A 22,524-nucleotide genomic window follows, 5' to 3' on the forward strand; every position below is an offset into this window, starting at 1 on the left:
ATAGATCTTGTTTTATGGGTTTTGGCCCTTGAATTTCATTGTTTTGAATGTAACAAGGCTAGTGTGGTCTTTAACATGTAGATGTCCTACTACAAGTTCAAATATTTTATAGCCTTGAGGTTTCAAAAATTTTAAAAACTAAAACATTGATGGTTCCATCTCCAATTTGATGAGTAGGATGCTTCTTCCTTATAGACCCAAAAACAATGTGGAGGATATAGTTTACGCGATTATGTCAAAAGTAATTGATGGAACGTTTGTAATTTTCAAGAAAGAAATGGGAGTACAAGCAAACCCCGATTTACTAGTAAAAAAAATGGGAGTATAAAGTAAAGAGGGTTGCTATTTTATTTAGCTCAAATATGGTCTGACCCCATTCCAACTTAACCAACTTATGTTCCATAAGGGTATAGGGATGGTCTAGTTAAACCTGTCATTTTAAGACCAAGCCTGGCCCGAACCCACCCATTTACAATCCTATTTTTTGGTATAAAAACTATGAATTTTTATAAAAGAGATCAAATACTACATTATACTACATTGAAGTTGATGGGTTGAAGACAAAGTTGAATATGTCCAAATCAATTTATTTTTGGAGAGTCAAGAGCTTGACGATGATTAATTTTTTAGAGAAAAATGAAGTTGAGGGCATTTAAGTCAATGTTTTAGTCTTTCTATGTAGTCCAAGGTCAAGGGGTGTATGTCATCAATTTGAAAACATAAGGGTATCTCAAATACTCATCAAATGTGAAGGGTTCGTCTAAAATCTAAATCTTTCTTAAAAAAACTAATTAAAAAACTAGCGGAAAGGGAAAGCTTCTCCTCCTCTCTCTCTCTACACTGCGCACCTGTTAAACGTGGGGCGATCTTCTCTGTCTGTCTGTTTTTTCAATTTTTTATTCGAATTTCCCATTTTTTATTTTTTCTTATTTCCCATTTTTATTTATTTAATTATTGAATAATCGAAATTCCACCTTGTAGGTGTTCGAATCAAAGAATTCGAAGCAGATTCGTTTTTGAAATATTGGATTTTTTTTTTCTTCAATTAGGAGAGCAGGTTTTGATCTGATTTTTTTAGAGATCTATGTTTTAAAGTTTAATTTTGATTAATTTTCACTAGGGATTTGATCATTCTGTGTCAAATTTATAACTTAAAAAAAAAAAAAAATTATTGCCATTGCTTCATTCAATTTGAAAATTTTGCCTTTCTCCTTGAAGATCTCCCTGAAAATATATTATTTATGAGGATTTTTTATTTTATTTTTTACATTTACGTTTTAATATAAAACAAGATTGATTGCAGTTTATTCTAGAAGGTCAGAACTTTCTTATAGCTAAGGTTGGGGCTTGCAACCACCTACTACATTGCATTAAATTTGGTGATTTTAAACTTTTCTGATCTGAGAGAATTGGAATTTCTTGATCATTCATGTAATGTGATAATTATCGCTGCATTTCGATGTTGAAAATCAAGAAAAAGGTCTCAGAAGGATTTAAGATAGATATTTGATGGGGAACACATTTGTGGGACCAAATTTGGGGAAAAATGGATTCCTACAATCTGTTTCGGCCGCAGTGTGGCGGTCTCGGGGACCCGAGGATTTGCTCCCCCCTAATGGTCAAGCTGAAAGCAGCAATGCAGGTGCCCCTACCACGTCCCCTAAAGCATCCGGAGCTCCTTTACCTGTACAAAGTACGCCCCCAGAGCCGGTTAAGATCAGCGGTGAGGGACCTAAAATGGTAGAATCTACAATACCTGTTAAACCAGATTCAAAAGAGGAGGAAATTAAAGCTAAGAAGCCTCATCATTTCAAGAGAGCACTGAGTGCAGGACTTAAAAAGGATTCTGTTTTACAAAGGACCACTGGGAATCTAAAGGAAATATATAGTTTGGGCCGGAAGCTCGGACAAGGGCAATTCGGAACGACATTTTATTGTTTGGAGAAAGCAACAGGGAAAGAATTTGCTTGTAAGTCGATTGCAAAGAGGAAATTAACAACGGAAGAGAACGTAGAGGACGTGAGGAGGGAAATTCAGATAATGCATCACTTGGCAGGTCACCCCAATGTCATATCGATCACGGGTGCTTACGAGGATGTCATTGCAGTACATGTTGTTATGGAATTGTGCGCGGGTGGAGAGCTGTTTGATAGGATTATTCAAAGAGGGCATTATTCGGAAAGGAAGGCGGCTAAGCTTGCAAGGATTATAGTTGGTGTAGTGGAAGCTTGACATTCTTTAGGTGTTATGCATTGAGACCTTAAGCCCGAGAATTTTCTTTTTGTTAATCAAGAAGAGGAGTCACCTCTCAAAACAATTGACTTTGGGCTGTCAGTATTTTTTAAGCCAGGTATACTTCTGAAAAGGTTTCCATTTGTTTTTGTTTTTTTTGCTACTCTTGTTTCCATTAAGCTTAAAAAATCAAATTTGGGATAACTTCATAGAACTAAGTCATCCTTGAAGCATGGTTGAATGTACTCAAGACAATTGCAAGATGAAAGCTTCTGTGAATAACAACATAGCTGTTTTATGTTTATTATATTTTTTGAAAATTCTTTATTTGTTTGGTGCTTCTGATCATCTGATATTATTTTCTTTGTCGTTTTTATAGTGCGTAGCTTTGTTATGATTGACTGTTTTTTATCACGGAATTTATCTAATTCGTTGAAACTATGTCGAAATCTTTCTTTGACATGAACACACTTTTCATAACAATGAACGCCCAAAAATAATAACCAGTTGAAGTTGCCAGCTTGCTTAGTTGGTAAATCCTATGAGTGGAAATATTTTGTCACCACAAAACTCTCTTAGTCAACATTAAGCCCGAGCCCTTTTAAAATATAGATGAGAGAGTTCTTAAGATAGGGAGAGAGGGCTCCCATTAGAGTACGTTAGTGCAGCAACTATAGGAGTGCTCCCTCGAACGGGTGCCACCAGTGAGCTTGCCCGTTCGAGTAAGCTTGCCACACCTTACACGTAGAAACTACTTCCCTATAGACCAGCTCGCCCATGAGAATAGAACAGAGGAGTGGGCCTGCAGACTCCGGTTTCTTCAAGAAGGCTAGGAGGTCCTTCGGGGTAGAGACCCTATTTACCTAATCCTCACCAAGCAAATCTTCCATTCACTTGTGGTAAACTAGGTATGTCATTAGGGGGAGGAAAGAGGATGATATTTTCCATGGGCACTATGTTGATCAAAGTACCCATTTCATCAATGCCTTACGTCCCCATTAAGGTCACTGCCCACCGATGGTACTTTCGACCAAACTGCACCTCAATATGCATTGGTTGGGATTTCAACCTGCTGTAGTTTTGATTTGAAGTCAGCCATCAATAGGTGGCCTTTGTACTTCTTATTTTGTATAATACCGTGTTGGTTCGGGCCTTCTTAGGCGCTTCATCTGTTGATAATACATGTTTAGGATCCAATGTGTTTGATGTCTTGATAAAGGGCTGATGCACAGGACCAGTCTATTTTGTCTCAGGGCAACCACCTCTTCTCCTGTGATTCTCATGGTCCCTTTTCGCTATATCACATCACATGTTGGTGTAGTATTGTGCAGAATTGATGTATCCTGGTGAAAAACTCACTAAATATGCTGTTATGGGAGATGATGTGGTTATGGGGAATCAAAAAGTAGCTGAACTGTATGAGAGTAAGCTCAGTGAACTTAAGGTAAATATTTTGTGACAAAAATCGCTGATATCCACCAATGCCTCATTTGAGTTTGTCAAGCGCTTTCGAGTTAAATGTGGGAAAAAAGGACATACGTCCAATCTCTATCAAGACATTGATATTGTATACCAATCCATACGGTGTGATCTAAAAAAATGATCGGTACTGTGTTAAGTGGTTCTCGACCTTGCTTTGCATAAGTTGTTTTGGTTATCATTCTATTTGTACTCATAAGAAAACCTCTGTCTGTATATCACAGTTTCGAGCGATATATGATAAACCCAAGAAAGTATCAAGCCTACCATTTGAATTTTGATTAGGAAGGATTGTCCCCTCTCCATATTTAAAGGGATTTCTTATAGCCTATTTAAGAAAAGAAATGAAACCTAAGGAATTCCATCTTTTCCCTGAGGAACTAACGTCCATTAAGGGGTACGAGGAGTTCTTGGAATGGTGTGAGGATCTAAAAGAGACTAACATGAGAGGAGATGTCAGTAGAGGCGAAGAGTGCCGATAGCCACTGTAGGCACCAAAATTTTGAGGCCTATACAAATTTTATAAATAAAAATGAAGTCCCTAAAATTATAAATGGCTCTCACATCCAAATTGAGTCCATTAGCTGAGAACATGCTTCCTACAAGCCAGGGTTTTGAGTTTTCACAGATAAAGCTCATGATCCAAGAAATTCAAGTGATTTGCATTAAGTATTGGACCTATACACCCAGCAAAGAGGTTAGCCCACAGTTAAATTCAAAGTCCATTAAAATGGGTCGGATCAATAACCAAATACCATTTAAACCGGTTATGTAAAATCCGGTTAGATAAGGGAACATATTTGGAAATACCATTCTACCCTAAGTCTATAAATACCAAAACATCTCTCATTGAGAGGGGATCTGAATCACTTTCTCTTAAAAAATAGAAACTCTTCGTCTAAAAAAAAAGAAACTCTCAAGTCCTCCTCCAGAGACAAAGCAAAGTTCTTCAAAGATACGGACTCCAATTAAAAAGAAGATCAAACATCAAGCCTTTCTCCTGAAGCCAAGAAAATCTTCTCAAGCACTAACTAAGCCACTGTCCAAGCAACTTTCTCAGCCGATAAAGCCTGAAGCCTAGAGATAAGAAAGCTACATACATCATCTTTATTTTTGTACTTAACTGTTAATTAGAGTAAAACACTGAGATTTGTACTTGCATTTTCATTAATATCAATAAAATCATTTGCGATCTTATTTCACGAATCTCGAGGTAGAATTGTTGAAATTTATTATCGACAGCCACATTTGATCGTCTTGTAGTAGAAAGGCGTGATCATTTTTTTTTGCAATTCTAAATTCTCTTGGGTGAGTGCAAAGAACAACCCCCCCCCCTTTCGTCTCTCTTTTTGTTGTCCCTGCCTTTTAGTTGCCATTATTATTATATTAAATTTTGTCGCATTTTAATGCTGCAGATTTGAATCACTTCACATCTGATCAGAAGGTAATAACACTTTTTATTTTCAGGAGAAACATTCACTGATGTGGTGGGAAGTCCTTATTATGTTGCACCGGAAGTGTTGCGTAAGCATTATGGTCCTGAATGTGATGTTTAGAGTGCCGGGGTAATTATATACATTTTACTAAGTGGGGTCCCTCCATTTTGGGATGGTGAGAATTTCATGATTCACTGCTCTTCTGATTCTTTTCATCTTTTTTATTTGTACATTCATTTGTAAGATTTCCACTAATTTTGTGGAAACCACATCTAATTGCCTTGATATATTTTCCCTATGTCCAGAATCCGAGCAGGGTATATTTGAACAGGTTTTAAAAGGTGAACTTGACTTTATATTGGATCCATGGCCTAGCATCTCTGACAGTGCAAAAGATTTGGTGAGGAGAATGCTTGTAAGAGACCCCAAAAAGCGACTGACAGCCCATGAAGTTCTCTGTAAGTGTACTTATCCTATAATATGATTTTATGTTCAGAGATTTAATCATTCAGCAAGAAGTTTAATTTATAAAAAAGTGAATCAAAACACTAAGCATATCGACTTTTAAAAAACACCTTGTATGGTTGACAATCAAATTTCTATTAGGAATGGTACATAAGAGACGGTCTGTACTCTCTACTAGCTTCCTTTCCATATAAAAAGAAGAAACATAATGACATCTAGCATTCTTTCATATACTTTTATATCAAGTATATGTTATAATAAATTCTGTTATTAATGATCATACTATGGGCCTCACCTTGGAGACAAGAAAGTCAGTCCCCTTAGGTGATCTTATTAATCCAATCAGTGAACCTTTTTTGGCAGTTCACCATAAATTTTCTAATATTCGTAAGTAATATGAGGTTGAATTATCATCTGTTGGATCAACTTTTCACATACAAGGTAGCTGTATGGGACTTATTAAATAACGGGCCTTCGAATTTCATGCACTACATTTGTTCCTTGTGTATAGCTATGCACTTTATACATGTGCTAATGGGAGCATTGTTTTCAAATGCGACTGCATATGCCATCACATACGGCAATATGCGATCGCATATTTGCCAAATGGTCAAAATTTTGACCTTTTGGGCAAACACTTGATTTTTTTTCTTTACGTTTACTTTTTTAGAAATACCCCATTATTGAAGTGCCAACTTTGCTAAGTTGTAAAACGTGTGGAGTGTTGTTCCCACATCCTAGGTTCAAGCCCCCTTGAACCCAACTTCATCTATATATATAAATAAAATACGTACCCTATTATCATCTCCCCATTCATACAACACTCTGACCTATTTTTATCTTCATTTACTCTCCTGTTAGCTCCTTTCTAAGTTCTAATTTATTTCTTTTTTACAATCTAATTGTATTCGTACATCTATTCCTTAAATTATCTACATCAAGCTTAAGAAACAAGATTAAAATATTTTTGCATTCCAGAAGCAAGATATCCTTCTTTTTTTTCAATTTTTTAGAGTTTATGCATTCTTATGAACTTGTTAAACCTTCAAATATACTAAATTATAATGTGATTGAAAATAATAAGATTAACTTTTTTCTAAAATTATTGTAATAATTGCAGATTTCTCAATTTTCACTGTTTTTTTTTTTGTTCGAAAAGCACAAAAAAAAAAAAAAAATGGAATGCTATGCGGCCGCATATGCTATTTGATAACAATGAATGGGGCAGATAATAGATTTACCTGGATAATATTATTGAATCCTTGACTGCTCCTGGTTGAGATGATTTGAAGTTTTAAACAAAAATACAATTCAGATCAGCAGCACTACCACTTTGTTAACCATTTAGTAGACTTGCATTTCCATTTTCCACTGGAGAACTAGGGGAACCTTTGGTTCTCTTTGATAAATACAGGGTAAATAGGTCATTTGAAGTGTTGAACAACTCTGATATTGTATTGTTCTTGAAAATGGATGGTCCATGAGTAATTGTCCACAAATCTGGGGATATTTCTATTATATTAACTAATTGTTATGCTTTCTGGCAGGCCACCCTTGGGTTCAGGTTGACGGTGTAGCTCCTGATAAGCCTCTTGATTCAGCAGTTCTAACTCGTTTGAAGCAATTCTCTGCCATGAACAAGCTCAAGAAACTAGCCATCAGAGTAAGTACTGTGAAACATGGTAACATGAGAAATTTTGAAAGGCTTTGCTCTGGCTTACTGAAGTCCGGGTTATACTTACATACTAGGGAAGCAAAGCTACTGTTATGTTCACATGCATCTGGGAATGTTTTTGTTATTAAATATTTCAAGCATAAAATAGAAATACATTCACATTATCTTATTGAACGTAGGTAGAAAGATCTGTTCTTTTTCTATATGAAAATTTACAAAACAAACTGAAAGATCTTCAAAACAATAGTTGAGTTCTTAGTTGGTTCCTCATGGAAGTTCATTTGATATGCCTGTCCTACACTCCTACTTGGTGATTTTCAACAAATGAAGTGTTCTTGTCTGAAAGCTGAAAGTATGCTCTGCTTATTGAAGTTTCCATCCAGCTGGAAGCATAGCTATTATTATGGTAACATGTGTGTTCAAATATATTATTGTTATTAAATATTTTTCTAGTATAAAATAGAAGCACATTAAAAATATATTTTCCCATAGCTAGTAAAAATCGTTTTGTATGCGAAAATATACAAAATGTACTGAATGATTTTCAAAACAGTAGTCAGTTGTTACTTAGTTCCTCATGGATGCATGCTTGATTTGCTTGTCCTGCTTGATCATTTTCAAAACATTAATTGTCTTTGTCAGATAGCTCAAACCGTGCATTGAGATTTGAACCTGTTGTAACTTGTAACCAATATTTTGAGGATGTTTCAAGCTTCAAATGACCTTTGAGGCAAAGGAGCATCCAACATATGGCTTAAGGATCAGTACATATTTCCTAGGGAACCCCTATGAATATCTTCCTGTCTCAGCTATATGCTAATGTGAATGCATTAAGTGAGTTCCTTCAATGTTTTAAAGCAGGATGTATGAGCCTCAAGCCATATGTTGTAAACCTCGCAATTATGCAATTTTTTATAAAAAGAAAATCTACAAAACCAAGAAAAATAAAACTTGAAATTCCACATCCAAACCATAAAAAATAAGTTAAATGTTCATTACATCCAGTTAAATCAGAGAACTTAAATAATCAAGAGAAATAGGATGGAAAGAAGGGAGAAGAATAAGAGAATGAAAGAGGAGAGAAGGGGAGAGAGAAAGTCGAACATGAATGGTTCGGCCCCTCCTCCCCTCCTCTCAATGTTATTTATTTTAAAATGGTGTGGGACCACCTACCCATAACATAAGCAGTGGGCCCACAGTCATAGAAATAATAAAAAGAGAACTTTAACACATTCATATATTCTCATTTTTCATAACCCATACTTCAAAATCCACAATTCCGTAATCCAACTTCCTAATTCAAAGTTAACCCACATCTTTGATCTAGGAAACAAATGATAACATTTGAGTACTCAACCATTGCTCTAAGTTGTAGTTATCAACTACATCAAATGCAGCTTCATCATTAATATAAACATTCCCTCCCTGATTTCCCCCATTTAAGTCCCACTCATATGATCACCTTCTTGTACCGAGTTCCTTTGCGTTTAAAAAATAGCTAGTTGAGAACACAATTTTAGTATCATTCTTTCCCTTAAGACCGAATCTCCACTCAGAATGGGTACTGGTCTACTGGACAAGAGATATAGCATGGCATGACTCAACTGTTCCCCACCGTTTCGGCAGAGGACTCCCCTTAATCAATTGTAGATGATAATGCATTGAACAATCACTGAAATTTTTTTCATGACTCTGATTTGAGTTAAAAACATGGCACCTGGTTGGATTTGTTCTACACTGCACAAAAATTCAGGACCTAATAACTGTGAAGTTTTGTTTTTCTTGATAAATAGGTCATTGCTGAAAGCTTATCTGAAAAGGAAATTGCTGGTCTGAAAGAAATGTTCAAGATGATAGACGCAGACAACAGTGGACAAATTACTTATGAAGAACTCAAGACTGGTTTGGAAGGAGTAGGTGCTAATCTCAACGAATCTGAAATCAGTGCATTAATGAAAGCTGTAAGTTTCAGTTTAAAGTTCACTTCTGAGTGCTTTATTTGACATGTATGTCCATGTACTTGATTATCTTCTGAAATATAAAATCTTGTGTTGGAAGATTTTTGTTTATCAAAGCACTCGTTAGCTATAAGTGGAAAGCCATGGCAGTATCATACATCTTTTTTAGGTTGATTTCTTCTAGACATGGTTGTTAATTTTTTATTTTTTTTTCAATATTTATTATTTATTTATAGATTGATCATTAATTTATCAGAACTCATTGAAGTTTCACTTAGCTATGAAACAATGACAACAACAGCAAAATCAGTATCAACAGCAACAAGAGCAAGGAAGATTAGGGAAACAGGGGATTGAAAAGTAGAACTTATATGAATTTAATGACTAATTTAGGTAACCATTGCTTCCCCCAGAAGATGGTCTGAATGATCTATAACCATAAAACTCTACTTACCTATTGTGTTAAAATTCAATCACCACCCCCCCCAAGGTCCCAAAATACAGTTAGTCCCTTCCATCTGGTCCAATTTGTGCTACATGTTACTTCAATGTTCTTGTGGGAAAGTTAAAATGAAATTAGTCTCTAACTAACCTGGTAATTAGTTTCAAGGTTATCTTATTTCAACTCTACTTGACTACTTTCTTTATTTTTGTTAAAGACCATCCCCAAGAGAAGGAGAGGAGAAACTAGGAGAGAAAGGATCAAACTTGAATTAGTTCTGTCCCTCCTCTTCTCTATTTATAATAAAATCATCTAGAGTCCACTTACACTTAAGTGAAGACATGGGCTCACCCAAGGAAAAAAAATAACTCTAACTAGACTTCACACAGGGTGTGACAATCTGTTTATGCAAGAATAAATCCCGAACAAAGTGACAATCAACTTCGATAAGCTTTGTGCGCTCATGAAATATTGGGTTGCTAGTGATAAAGATGGTCGTCTGGTTGTCACAATACATCTGCATAGGTAATGGAGCATCAACACCCATGTTGCGAAGAAGGGAATGAACCAACAACAACTTAGAAGCAGTGTGAGCCATTTCACGATACTCAGCTTCAGCACTAGAGCGGACCACCACGTTTTGCTTCTTACTACGACAAGTAACAAGATTTCCACTGACAAATGTACAATAACCAAAGGTAGACCGGCAATCAGAACGGTTCCCGGTCCGGTTAGCATCGAAGTATCCAAAAATAGTCAAGGAAAGACGGTATAATAGACCCTTTCTAGGAGCCGTAGAGACTGTTTCAGCCCATACAGGGCTTTCTTCAACTTACACACCATATGTTCTTTCTCTTCAACAACATAACTTGGGGGCTAATCCTTATACACTTACTCCTATAAATCGCCATAAAGAAATGCATTTTTGATGTCTAATCAGTATAGTGGCCAATTAGAACTTACAATGCCAGACAAAAGAATTCTAACGGAGTTGATTCGAGCAACAGGTGAAAAAGTCTCACAATAATCCACACCATAAGTTTGAGTGTACCTTTTAACCACCAATCGAGTCTTAAGTCGAATCAATAGATTCATCCGGTTGATACTTCACTTTGCACACCCAATGACAACTAATTGTGATTTTTTCGGAAGGAAGATGAGTGAGTTCTCAAGTCTGATTCTGATGAAGTGCATGCATCTCATCATCCATAACAATTTCCATTCAGAAGAAGTCAGAGTCTGGTGATAAGTACTAGGGACAGAAATAATGGACAACGAAAATGCAAAGGAACAAAAAGTAGATGAAAAGCAATGGAAAGACACAAAATTTGGTATAGGATGCTTTGTGCAAGAACGAATACCTTTCTGCAATGCAATGGTAGCGTAGAGGATGAGGGAGTTGGGGGAAGAGGAGGAAGGTCCTCTAAAGAGTCAAGTGATGGTGCAGGAAGGTCCTCAGGAGAATCAGGTGAATGTGTGGCTGCGGTTGGACCATGTGATACAACTAGGCAATGCTGACAGCATTGATAAACTTGCAACTGTAGGCAAAACTAACTCCACCTGACAAAAAGAGACGAGATCATAATCAAAATGGCGACCCGAAGTAGAAAAGAAGGGAGTGGACTCAAAAAAGTAACATCAACATTAGTATAATACAAACATCTTACAAGATCATAATAACAATAGCCCTATTGAATTCTAGAGTAAGCTAAGAAGACACTTAACAGCATGAGGTGACAACTTATCAATACCAATCCTAAGAATATGGATGAAGGGAACACACCCAAAAGCACGCGGAACAACAGGGTAGGACTTGGCATTAGGATATAACAAGGAAAAAGGAGTCTGACTACCCAAAACAAGTATTGAAACCCTATTAATAAGGTAACAAGCAGTAAGAATTGCATCTGGCCAATGAAGGTTGGGAATGTTCATGTTAAACAAAAAGATGCGAGTGACATCCAAAAGATGACAAAGCTTACATTGAAGAATACCATTCTATTGGGAATGTGTGGGCAAGTAGTCTAATAGATAATATCATGGTCTTTGCAGAAATCAGACATACAGTTTTAGGTATAGTCAAGGTCATTGTTAGAACGAAAAATTTTAACACATTCAAATTGAACAAATATTTCTATTTCATAATAAAATGTTAAAAAGATTTTTGGTAGTCCAGAACAACCCTTTATTAAAAATAGCGTCATTTGAGAATAATTGTCAGTAGAATTAACAAAATAAGAAAAACCATAAGTATTCTTTATCCTTACAGGATCCCCAAATGTCTGAATGGCTACATCTAAAAGATTCAACTGACGACTTTCTAAACTAGGGGGCAAACTACTACGGTGGGAACAACTTACACAACTTCTGCAATGATGAGTGACCCAAGTGATAATGCCACCGTAGAGGAGAGACTACAACATTCAAAATAGGAATTGGCTCATCATGGTCTAGAAATGCAACTCATTTTGCTTATGCCTTGAAACAATCACCTTCTTCGTACTAAGGTCCTGAAGAACACGAGGTAGGAGAAAAAGTTACAGAACAGTGCAATGATTTTGTTAACTTGCTCACAGAAAGAAGATTAAATGGAAATTCAGGAACAAATAAGCTAGAAGTTAGTATCATAGAATTGGTGAGATGAAGATTATAGTTCCAAGTACTAGTCGAGAAGAACTATCAGCTTAACAATATGAGATTTAGAGGAACGAAAATTAGAAAAAAAAAATAAAATTGAGGAGATACCAGACATGTGACTACTAGCTTTAGAATCAATAACCCAAGATGAAGGGGATTGAGCAGCTATACAAACAGATTTACCTGTATTAGCCATGGTTACGATGGCAGCAAATGGAGAGAGTTGACCTGACAACTTCTAGATGATCTGACTGAGCTGAGCATTAATGTTGTCTTGAGACGCAGAATTGGTAATCATGGTCTTGGAAGTAGATAGCTGAGGAACAAAGGTTGAAGACATATCAACAGATGCTTGGTGAGCATAATCAAGACATCCCCATTTGTCCCAACAGTAATCATCTATATGCCCAGTCTTTCCACAATAGTTGCATTTCCAATTGGAGCTATTAGTACTACGGCTAGAGCCACCACCACCACTATGACCACCACGATTACAACCCATGGAACCTGAGCATCTATGGGAGCAGTCATCGATGCGTACTAGAAGGCAAGTCAAGAAACTACCTAACAATCAAGAACAACCAGCACTAATAATCCACAAAAGATATGCAGAAACCCAATAGAGAAAAAAAAAAACAGCATCTTTGCTAAAAGTCGGAGAGCAAAAACACCATCAAAGTAGTAACAATAGGTGTAGAAAACAGCTATGAGAAGGGCAGCGATGATAGATTACAAACCTAGGCTGAGATTTTTGAGAAAAGCAAAAACCCCCAAAAATGGCCAAAAAATGATCTAAACACCACAACCACCAACAAGGCCCTAGATACATATCTAGGGTTTCACTTGTAACATAACTAGGGATTAAAACCCTTCTTCTTTTTTTTGTTGCAGAAAATAGGATTCACAGTACTGTTCTCATTAGACTATTCATGAGCTACTCAATGCAGCTTACCTTTATGGTTGTGCCATTCGAAGTGACTTCAATGGGGGCATGAGAGAAATGGTCCTCATTGGCAGAGTAGGAACTAAGGCCATGCTTTGACACTACAAATCATTTGCATTTGCAAATGTAATGCAAGTGGTTTGCAATGAAAGATTTACCATTGCTTGGTAACCATTGGGAAATCTCTTGCGAATTTTTTTTTGTGGTTGGATGATATTTGCAATAATAATTTTCATTGTGCTTTCTTTTTAAAATAAAACATGGGAACAATTTTAATTTAATTCAACCTCATCAAAGGTTATTCAACTTACAAATATACCCTCAATACTTGCTACATTAACACATGAATTTACAAAAATATCCTTAGAAAAAGGTGTAGTAACCTACATATTGGAACTATAAAAATACCCATCATAAAAAAAAATTATTCAAATTACATAAATACTTTTAGTATTACTATTACAATAACATGCATATGAATTAACAAAAATACTGATTTGGCATTCCTGTTAATCCTTCGATTTGTCTGAAAATCTCAGGCTGATATTGACAACAATGGTACCATAGACTATGGCGAGTTCTTAGCTGCGACTCTCCATCTAAACAAAATCGAGAGGGAGGATCATTTGTATGCAGCTTTTTCATACTTTGACAAAGATGGTAGTGGGTACATCACCCAAGATGAGCTTCAACAGGCATGCAAAGAGTTTGGTGTAGAAGACATTCGTCTGGAAGAAATGATTGGAGAAGTGGATCAGGACAATGTAAGTGGGATTTTTCACAAATATGCCTCAGATCTGTTTTCTCCAGATCACATTTTTTTTTGTTCATTTTGGGTTATTACATTTTCAGGATGGGCGCATAGATTACAGTGAGTTTGTGAGCATGATGCAAGATGGAGGTTTTGGCAAGCATGGTCTGCAAGCTAACATCGGCATTGGGTCAAAGGAGGCCTTAAAGCTTGGTTGATACCTCATTGTGATATGTAATTTCTAACTATTTTTGTTTTGTCTTCTATTAATATTAATTTAAGAAAGTTGGAATTCCATGCTAGTTGTATTAGATCAGATAGTCCTCCAAAAGAGCATCTAGTCAATTTTAGTGTTTGTATGTTGTATCTACCGTCAGCTTTTTCAATGGGATTGAAGTCTCAATAGATTTGCATTTTTCACCTTTCTTAACATTGCAAACTACTCTATTTCTGTACTGTTTCAACTTCGACCTCAACCTCGTTTTGTTATTTTTAGCCATGAATTCTTGAATCAGTTTTTACTTACCAAAAAAATAATATTAAACTTGGAACATAGGAATGCTTTGTTATAATATGCAACAGACAACAACCTCAATGTCTCTGTTCGATTCGTTAACAATAATGAACTGCAGAGAATACTCAGTCACGGGTTAACACTTTGGGGATATTAGTGTCCTGAAATGGATTCTATCATACGTATTGATTTCAGGTCACCAATCGGGTGACCCGATACAACCGTAACAAAGCCTTATCCCATAGATTTGGGGTTTTCCTGAGTCAAGTCTTCAGCTATTGAGAGTGCGTTCTTATATGCTTTCACTGTATCTATCCTCAATTCTTTTGGGTCTTCCTCTCTTTTAGGACCTTCAGCTTCAATATTTCTTTTTAATCATCTTTGCTGACTCTGCTAATTTATCATCTATTGGAGCTATTCCTACATTTTTCCCAAATGCGTTCATTTCCATTCTTATCTTTTCTGGTCTTTCTACTCATACATCTCTGCATCCTCATTTCTTCTACATTGGATTCATTAACATGATACTTCTTTAGTGTCCAACATTCAACAACTCTATAAAGCATAGTTGATCTTTCTATCATTATATAAAATTTTCATTTTAGTTTGATTGGTATGTGTTTGTCACATGGTATTCCAAAAGTGAATCTCAAGTCCAACCGTTCGCTTTGGTTTTATGGTAATGTCTTTCCTCGATTTAAAATTACATTATATATTCGATCTTAGTTCTATTTTCTTAAATGTCCTTAGGATTTCAAACTACATGTTCTTCAATATAACTATTTGGTGATCTTAGTCAGGAGAACATTTAATAATCTAAAATTACATTATATATTCGATCTTAGTTCTATTTCTTAAATGTCCTTAGGATAGGATTTCAAACTACATGTTCTTCAATATAACTATTTGGTGATCTTAGTCAGGAGAACATTTAATAATCTGACTTGGGACATTTTGGTTGATAGTTTTGACTATAATAAAACTCATTTATTTAAATAATAATAATAATAAAAAACCCTTAGAAACGTTTGAAATTAATTTTTAATTCATGATATTGACTTGTGTAGGCGCATACTAATCTTTTCAATCTTCGGGCTTTAGGTTATTGAAAGTGAAAGGTTTGGGTGAAGAAGGATTTGTCACTACACGTGTCAATATTTGGTTGGATCTGATCTGTGTGCTGATGTACCTGGGATCAGATCCTGGTATACATCAAATTTTAGATTAGAAAATGGAGAAGTACTAAAATGGTAATGTATTTTGCCGAAATTACTTGTCCAACCCTATTTTTGTAGTAGTTATCAAAATGGTCATGTACCTGTTTCGGTGTTGTATTTATTTTTACCAAAATCGGTATTCTTTTTAGGGTTGCAATCTACTCTTTTACACTCCGTTGGATTCAGAGAAATGGAAAGGAGAAAAGAATCATTTTTCTCTCTTTTTTTTTTTTTTTTTTTTTTTTTTTTTTGGGAAGTTTAAGTGGGGGAGAAAAGAGAAGGTTAATGGAGATAAATGAAGAGAAAGTAAGAGAGAAAAATGATTAATTCTATTATCTCCAAATCAAAGAGATTTGGAGTGAAAGTGTAAGAATAAGAATAAATTATAATTAATATGATATTTTTCTCTCATATATATCCAAACAGGGTAGAGAGAAAATTCCTTTCTCCATTTAAATTGAGAGAAGAGAAGATAACTTTTCCCTCTATTTTTATTTGTTTGGAGAGTTAAGTCGGGCAATAAGAGAAGGCCAATGGAGAGACAGTAATAGCAAAAAATGCTCAATTTTATCCTTCCCCAATTCTAAGAGATTTGGACAAAAAGTGAGAGAATGAAAATAAATTATTATTAAAATGATAAATTTTTCTCTCTATTTCTCAAAAATAATTGAAGAAAGTATTTAATTGGACTACAATAAAGATGTTTTTATCAAAATTTTGATAAAGATATATCAAAATGCTAAAAGGTGCCAGTAAAGCAAGTTGGTTAAATTAGATTTTGTGAGTCTAAAAAGTGCCAATCAGTGACCTCCTTGCTCATATATTGTCATTATAATAGGATAAATTACACTTTGACTCTCTGTTGTTTGGCATAATTGCATGTTGACCTTAACATTTTGATAATTGCATTTACCTCGCCTTTCACACACCTTGCTAAAGTTCAGATTATTTTACTATTTTACACTTTCATTTTACATTTTATAGAAAAAAATTACATTTTAAAATTATAAAAATGTCAAGTCTAATCATTCACCGGTAAACCTAATTTTTCATATCGATATTTTTGTTTATTAAAAAAAAAAAAAAAAAAAAAAAAACGTTTTTAAATTGTTTGGATGGTATCATGTAAACGGAAAGGGGGTAAGTGAATCCGTTAGATAACTATAAGGGAGGTAAGTGCAATTGTTTAAACATTATGGAGTCAATAAAAAATTATGTCAAATTATAAGGGATTAAAGTATAATAATAAAAGAAGGTATTTAATGGGAGTTAGACCATAATGAAGATGTTTTTATCAAAATTTTGACTTTGATATATCAAAATGCTAAAAGGTGCCAGCTAGCTTGCTAAGTTTGGTTAAATTAGATTTTGTGAGTGTTAGTACTCGAACTCGGTTCAAAATCGACCTTCACCCACTAGGGGATCAAAATAGTCAAGGCTAAAGCCAAAGCATATGGGTTCCTCCATTGGGCACATGCAATGCTTGCACATCACACGCACCGAATACGTGAGGATGCACCAGATGACCTTGAGGAAATACTACTCATACTGGATATTGAACTCACAACCTACGGTCTCTCACTATTTATTAGATTAGAAATTGTCATTGAGCCATCTCCTTAGGGTTCTTGATTATGTATTGGTATTATAGTATTATCTATAATTTTGTTTGTTTTTTCAAAAATGTCTTAAAATTATATTTATTAGATTGTCTTTTAGGCCCCGTTTGATTCAGCTGCCTGAATCTGCTGTCAGCTTCTGCTGTCAGAATCTGCTGTCAGAATCTGCTGTCAGAAGCTGAAATACTGAAAAGCTTGTTTGTTACAGCTTTGTAAAAGTGCTGTGCTGTTGACCAGAATCTGGTAATTATTGTTTGATACAGCTTCTAAAATCTGTTGTTTAGGGTAAAATGACCAGAATACCCTTAAGGTTGATAGAACACTCAAAATGCATAAAAAATTACCAGAATACCCTTATAAATATATAATTACACTAAATATATATAAATATAATAATTTTATATTAAAAATTTATAAAAGAAATTATTTTAATTTAAAAAAGTTTATAATTCTTTAAAAAATTATAAAAAATTTATAATTCTATAGAAATTTCGGCAGCATCTCCTCTTAAAAATGGACATATAAAATTTTCCTAATTAAAACAAAATACCTGCATAATAAACAATCCAATAAGCTAAAAATGGAATTGTCTGGAATGAAATGTACATAACCCTATTCCGTTCTAGTTTGGTATGAAATGAACTTATAATCATGGAATTGACTCGATCATATTATAAGTTCATAACCCCAACCCATTTCCATTTTGCACTTGGTACACTGCAAATCACTTGCAAATGCAAATGATTTTCTGAAATCAATTTTACTGGTGCTTGGTTACACAATTTAAAAATGATTTGCATTGCAAAAAAAAAATTGTATGGATCACCTAAATTCTTAACAAATTTCAACAAAAATCATGCGGTACAAAAAGTACCATAAATCATTTGTAAAATAACAATGAATTTTTGTATTATAAAGATCAACCCATCACAAAAAAAAGATTCACAAGAGATTTCCCAATGGTTACCAAGCAATAGTAAATCATTCATAGCAAACCATTTGCATTGCAAAAAAATTTCAATGCAAATCATTTGTAGTGTACCAAGCAAGAGTGCATTGTATTTAAGGTCTTTTTCAATAATCATCCATTATCTCCCACTATTTAAAATATAAAACAATCATTGAACATAAAGAATAAAAAATCAACACCTAAACAGTGGGAAGAAAATTATTTTTCACATTTTTTTTTCCCGAGCGAACAACAAAAATCCAACCTAAATAGGGGGAAGAAAATTCTTCTTCTACTCTTTGGAGTGCAAGAACTAGAAGGCAATGGAGGGAAAGAACTAGAAGAAAAAGAAGACAGTTGGTTAGTGAGCGAAGATCGATTTTGAAACTAGATTCGTGGTATCAACACCCAAGACCTTTACCAACTTAACAAGCTGGGATCTTCACTTTGTTGATTTTCTATTGTTTTGCCCTGTTTGTTTGGTCAGTCAAGAAGACTGCCTCTTAGTTCTCTTCTTTGCTTCAATAAAATTTTATTTATTAATAATAATAATAAATAAATAAATAAACTGGGGTGTTCAAGAAACATGAAATTGAAAGTGTAACATATCAAGCATGACAAGGTTTACCATTAGAAATGTAATTTTTTTATAAATAAAATAGAATCTATCAAATGTTTGCAAAAATTCTCAAAATCGACTAGAAACAACCTCCTCAACCCCTAATTAGATTATAACAGTAAGGGGACTGTTTGTATCATTCTTGAGACAAAAGAAAGATATTTTAGAAAACCCTTTCATTCAAAGGCAGTAACCAAAACAAGCTCTTAAATCAGTTTTTTTTTTTTTTTTTTGAGAAAGCTTGGATTCAGGTGACCAAAGTTCAGTAACCATTAGTAGCTGAACATTTTTTTTTAAATAGTAAATTTAGTTGAGATTAAAGGAACAAAAATGACCAAGAGGAATCACAAAAAGGGCATCAATCGAATGTTATATAAGAGGCGAACGAGGATTCGTGTATCTTACAATCTTTCCCTCTATCTCTTACTTCGATCTTAGGTTCAATTTTATTTATTTATTATTATTATTTTTATTTCTGTAAGAAATAAAACTCATCACAAAGAAGGAACATTTGCAGAGATGAAACAATAGCTATAAAGCTAACAACAACAAAACAAACAAAAAGTTAGGATTTGTCTTTGAATCTTACTTCGTTTTTTATGGTTTCTGAAGAAACGTAGCGAGGCTTAGAGAAGCAAACACAGAAGAGTGTAGAAGCCATTGAAGCAGCTTCTTCTTCTTCGTTATATCAACAAGAACAGCTGTGTGCTGTCACGAAGAGATAGAGAGAGAGAGCTGTGCGAACGTGATGTGTGAGGTTCAGTCGAGAAAGAAGAGCTGCTGTATGTGGCTCAGTCGATAAAGAAGAGAAGAAGTGAAGAAGAGATGAAACTTATATCGGGGGCAATCCCGTCATTTCATTAGAACCATTTTTCGGTCTTTGGATTCTCCCGCAAACGCAATATAAAAAAGCGTCTTTTATCCGCTTTACAAATCTGCGTTTAAAAACGCAAATTCTTAACGCAATTTTTTTTAACAAACGATAATTCACACCCCAAACGCAGATTCACACCGCAAACGCAGTAGAATCCGCGTTTTGAAGCGGTAACAAACACCACCTTAGTAAGTAAGGGTATTTTAGTTTTTATACAATGTCATTTTTGTACATATTAAAATCTCAATAATATTTAATACAAGTATTTATTGCAATGATCATAATATTCTTTCTCTAAAAGATAATATAATAAATGCATTCAAAGACATTTAAAAGAAAAAAAAGTTTCAAAATTGTGGAGGATACTAATCATTAGCATCCTTCACAAACTTTATTATCATGTATTGCATCCAAGCCATTTGGCATCCAAACACTTCACCATTATTGCAACACGCCCATCCAACATATGTTATTCCTACATCGGCCTACTAACAAGGTTATTCATGATAATATAAGGTCTAAAAAAAAGGATTAGGTTTGAAGGTCACGAGATTATTCCAACAAGGAACTCTTAACCTGAAGTATACATTAATAAATATTCAACAGGTAAGTGATGATAACGTACTTGACCTTTGAGACATTGTAGTATTGGGCATTCAACTAAGCTAGCCAAGTGGGTGGCGATAATATACGATTACTCCTAATGCATGGTCACTTTCAATGCAATGCCATGACATTTTGATACGAGTTTTACCAATTGTATGGTGTTGCATCATTGGTATAATGTCATCAGTGGGACGTCAAACTTATTATGATCAACCAATGGAATGGTTGAGCCTGATATAGGAGATATTCCAGACACTTCACCTCATCAATTGTGGAGGACATTTTTCGAAAAATGACACGTGGTAATTACGAGATGATTATGTCGAATATCTGACTTAGCAAAGGAGATCGGAAGAAGGAAGGTTGGTTGGCATCTTCAACCGAGATTCTGAGGGTCTAGGAAAAAAGTTCGAAAACATCGAATCCCTGAAAATTAGGAATTTAAATATAATCGCTAGAATTAAAGGAAGTCCCTGAAGGGACAGAAAAAATGAAAATTAGGGAGGAAGCCTCTATAAATACGAGTATACAAGGCAATAAAAGGTATGTAATTTTCTCCATTAAAACTCTGCACTATTCTTTGTATTAAGGTTCTGATTTGAACGTTGGAGAGGTGGTGTTGTAAGCACACCTAAAAATACATGAAGACGAAACTATTCATCTAGTGAGAATATCGAGGTAGTGCAAGTTTTTGCATCTATGCCAACCATATAAACCTACGAGTCTAGATAAGTATATTACTACTTGATTTAGACTTTTGATGAGCTACTATGGTCACCTCTTTTATTAACATCCACTAATCCAAATTGGCATCCAGTGTTCATGATGTTGATATCCACACTTATCCCAATCGTTTGGTTTCATGGTTTACTAGTTGGAAACTATGGATCTTAATTATATGTGAGTCAAGATAGGAGGGGACAACTTTTTGAAAAACACCGGTCGGATGATATCCATTTTTTGAACTTTTTTACAACATCAGGTGTCATTGGATCATATAAAATGGACAACATTGTTGTGGTGTAAAAAATGTTGCATGTTTTAACACTGTCCACCCATCCAGACCCTTATTAATAATAATAATAATAATAATATTTACTATTATAAATGGAGTCTTAATAATATCACTTGCTAAGTGGCATACTCAATGGACTCCTTAACATGGACAAGTTTAGGAATCGTAGATCTGGAAGTGTCAGGATACACTTTTTATGGGAAAGTGCAATCATGTATCCTGAGACGTACAAATCTACGATTCTCGAACTTGTCACGTCAGAGAGTCAATTGAGTATGCCACTTGGCGAGTCATATTATCACGACTCTTATAAATGAGAGAAAGTAGAGTAGAAATGCTTCAACACTAAAATTTAAATGTGACCATAAATACCCTTACTTTGACATTTAAATCTAATATAACCAAGGTCAAATTGGTATATAAAAAAAAAATTAAGAAAATTACAATCTCACATTCTTAAAATCATATTGGTTAATTTTTAAAATTACTAATTACTATTTAAATTATAAATAAATCCTTCTAATACATGTGTATTTGCACACGCCGCCTTCTAATAACAATAATTATATATAATAATAATGATGATGGAACATCTCCTTGTTAAAAATTTGTCATTCATTCAATGGATTCTTTTCCAAGTGGCTTACCACTACATAAAAGATCAAATTTAGTTATTTGGAAACATTGGGTCGATTTAACGTAGACGACTTATGACAATAAAATCCCAATATCATGTTATTTTTACATGCGTCACCAGAAAAAGACCTGGAAACGTATTTCAACCGTCTCTTTATCAAAATTTGGATAGATATGATAAAGACATCTATATCATAATCTTTTCCAGTTTAATTGAGGTACCATATACTGCCTTTACTTTTTATTGTACATTTGTGCTTGGCCAAAGCACATGACACTTAACCTAACAACCATCTTTTCAGTACAACTACCCTACTTACTTTGTATTTTTGCACAGCTTTTGTCACACTCATTCAATTTCCATCTCCTTTAGAGAAAAAACCAAAGGAAAGAGACCCTACAACAAGACCTTGCTGTGTGCCCTTTCCCTATCCATTGTTATGTGTACCTCATTTTC

At 34.7% G+C, this 22,524-nt stretch overlaps 2 protein-coding genes and 1 pseudogene across 3 annotated transcripts; all 3 read left to right on the top strand.

Annotated features, from left to right (window-relative positions):
• Positions 1–818: 818 nt before the first annotated feature.
• Positions 819–5,315, top strand: LOC147400191 (calcium-dependent protein kinase 20 pseudogene; annotated as a pseudogene). The gene is made up of 2 exons (XR_015179225.1): positions 819–2,350; positions 5,179–5,315. The product of XR_015179225.1 is annotated as a calcium-dependent protein kinase 20 pseudogene (transcript).
• On the top strand, positions 3,010–5,022 carry LOC147400192 (Mitovirus RNA-dependent RNA polymerase). Its single transcript, XM_086444538.1, is given in 3 exon segments — positions 3,010–3,078; positions 3,201–3,389; positions 3,392–5,022. Coding segments are annotated over 3 exon segments (702 nt in total). The 3' UTR covers positions 3,836–5,022.
• On the top strand, positions 5,181–14,440 carry LOC147400193 (calcium-dependent protein kinase 11-like). Its single transcript, XM_086445792.1, has 6 exons — positions 5,181–5,322; positions 5,453–5,605; positions 7,160–7,275; positions 9,081–9,248; positions 13,807–14,031; positions 14,120–14,440. Exons 2-6 carry the CDS (start codon positions 5,557–5,559, stop codon positions 14,234–14,236), a joined length of 675 nt encoding a protein of 224 aa, XP_086301918.1. The 5' UTR covers positions 5,181–5,322; positions 5,453–5,556; the 3' UTR covers positions 14,237–14,440.
• The last annotated feature ends 8,084 nt before the right edge of the window (positions 14,441–22,524 follow it).

The sequence above is a fragment of the Akebia trifoliata genome, chromosome 6 (genome assembly GCF_017979445.1).
Source record: "Akebia trifoliata isolate Shusen 1 chromosome 6, ASM1797944v1, whole genome shotgun sequence".
Lineage (NCBI taxonomy): Eukaryota > Viridiplantae > Streptophyta > Magnoliopsida > Ranunculales > Lardizabalaceae > Akebia > Akebia trifoliata.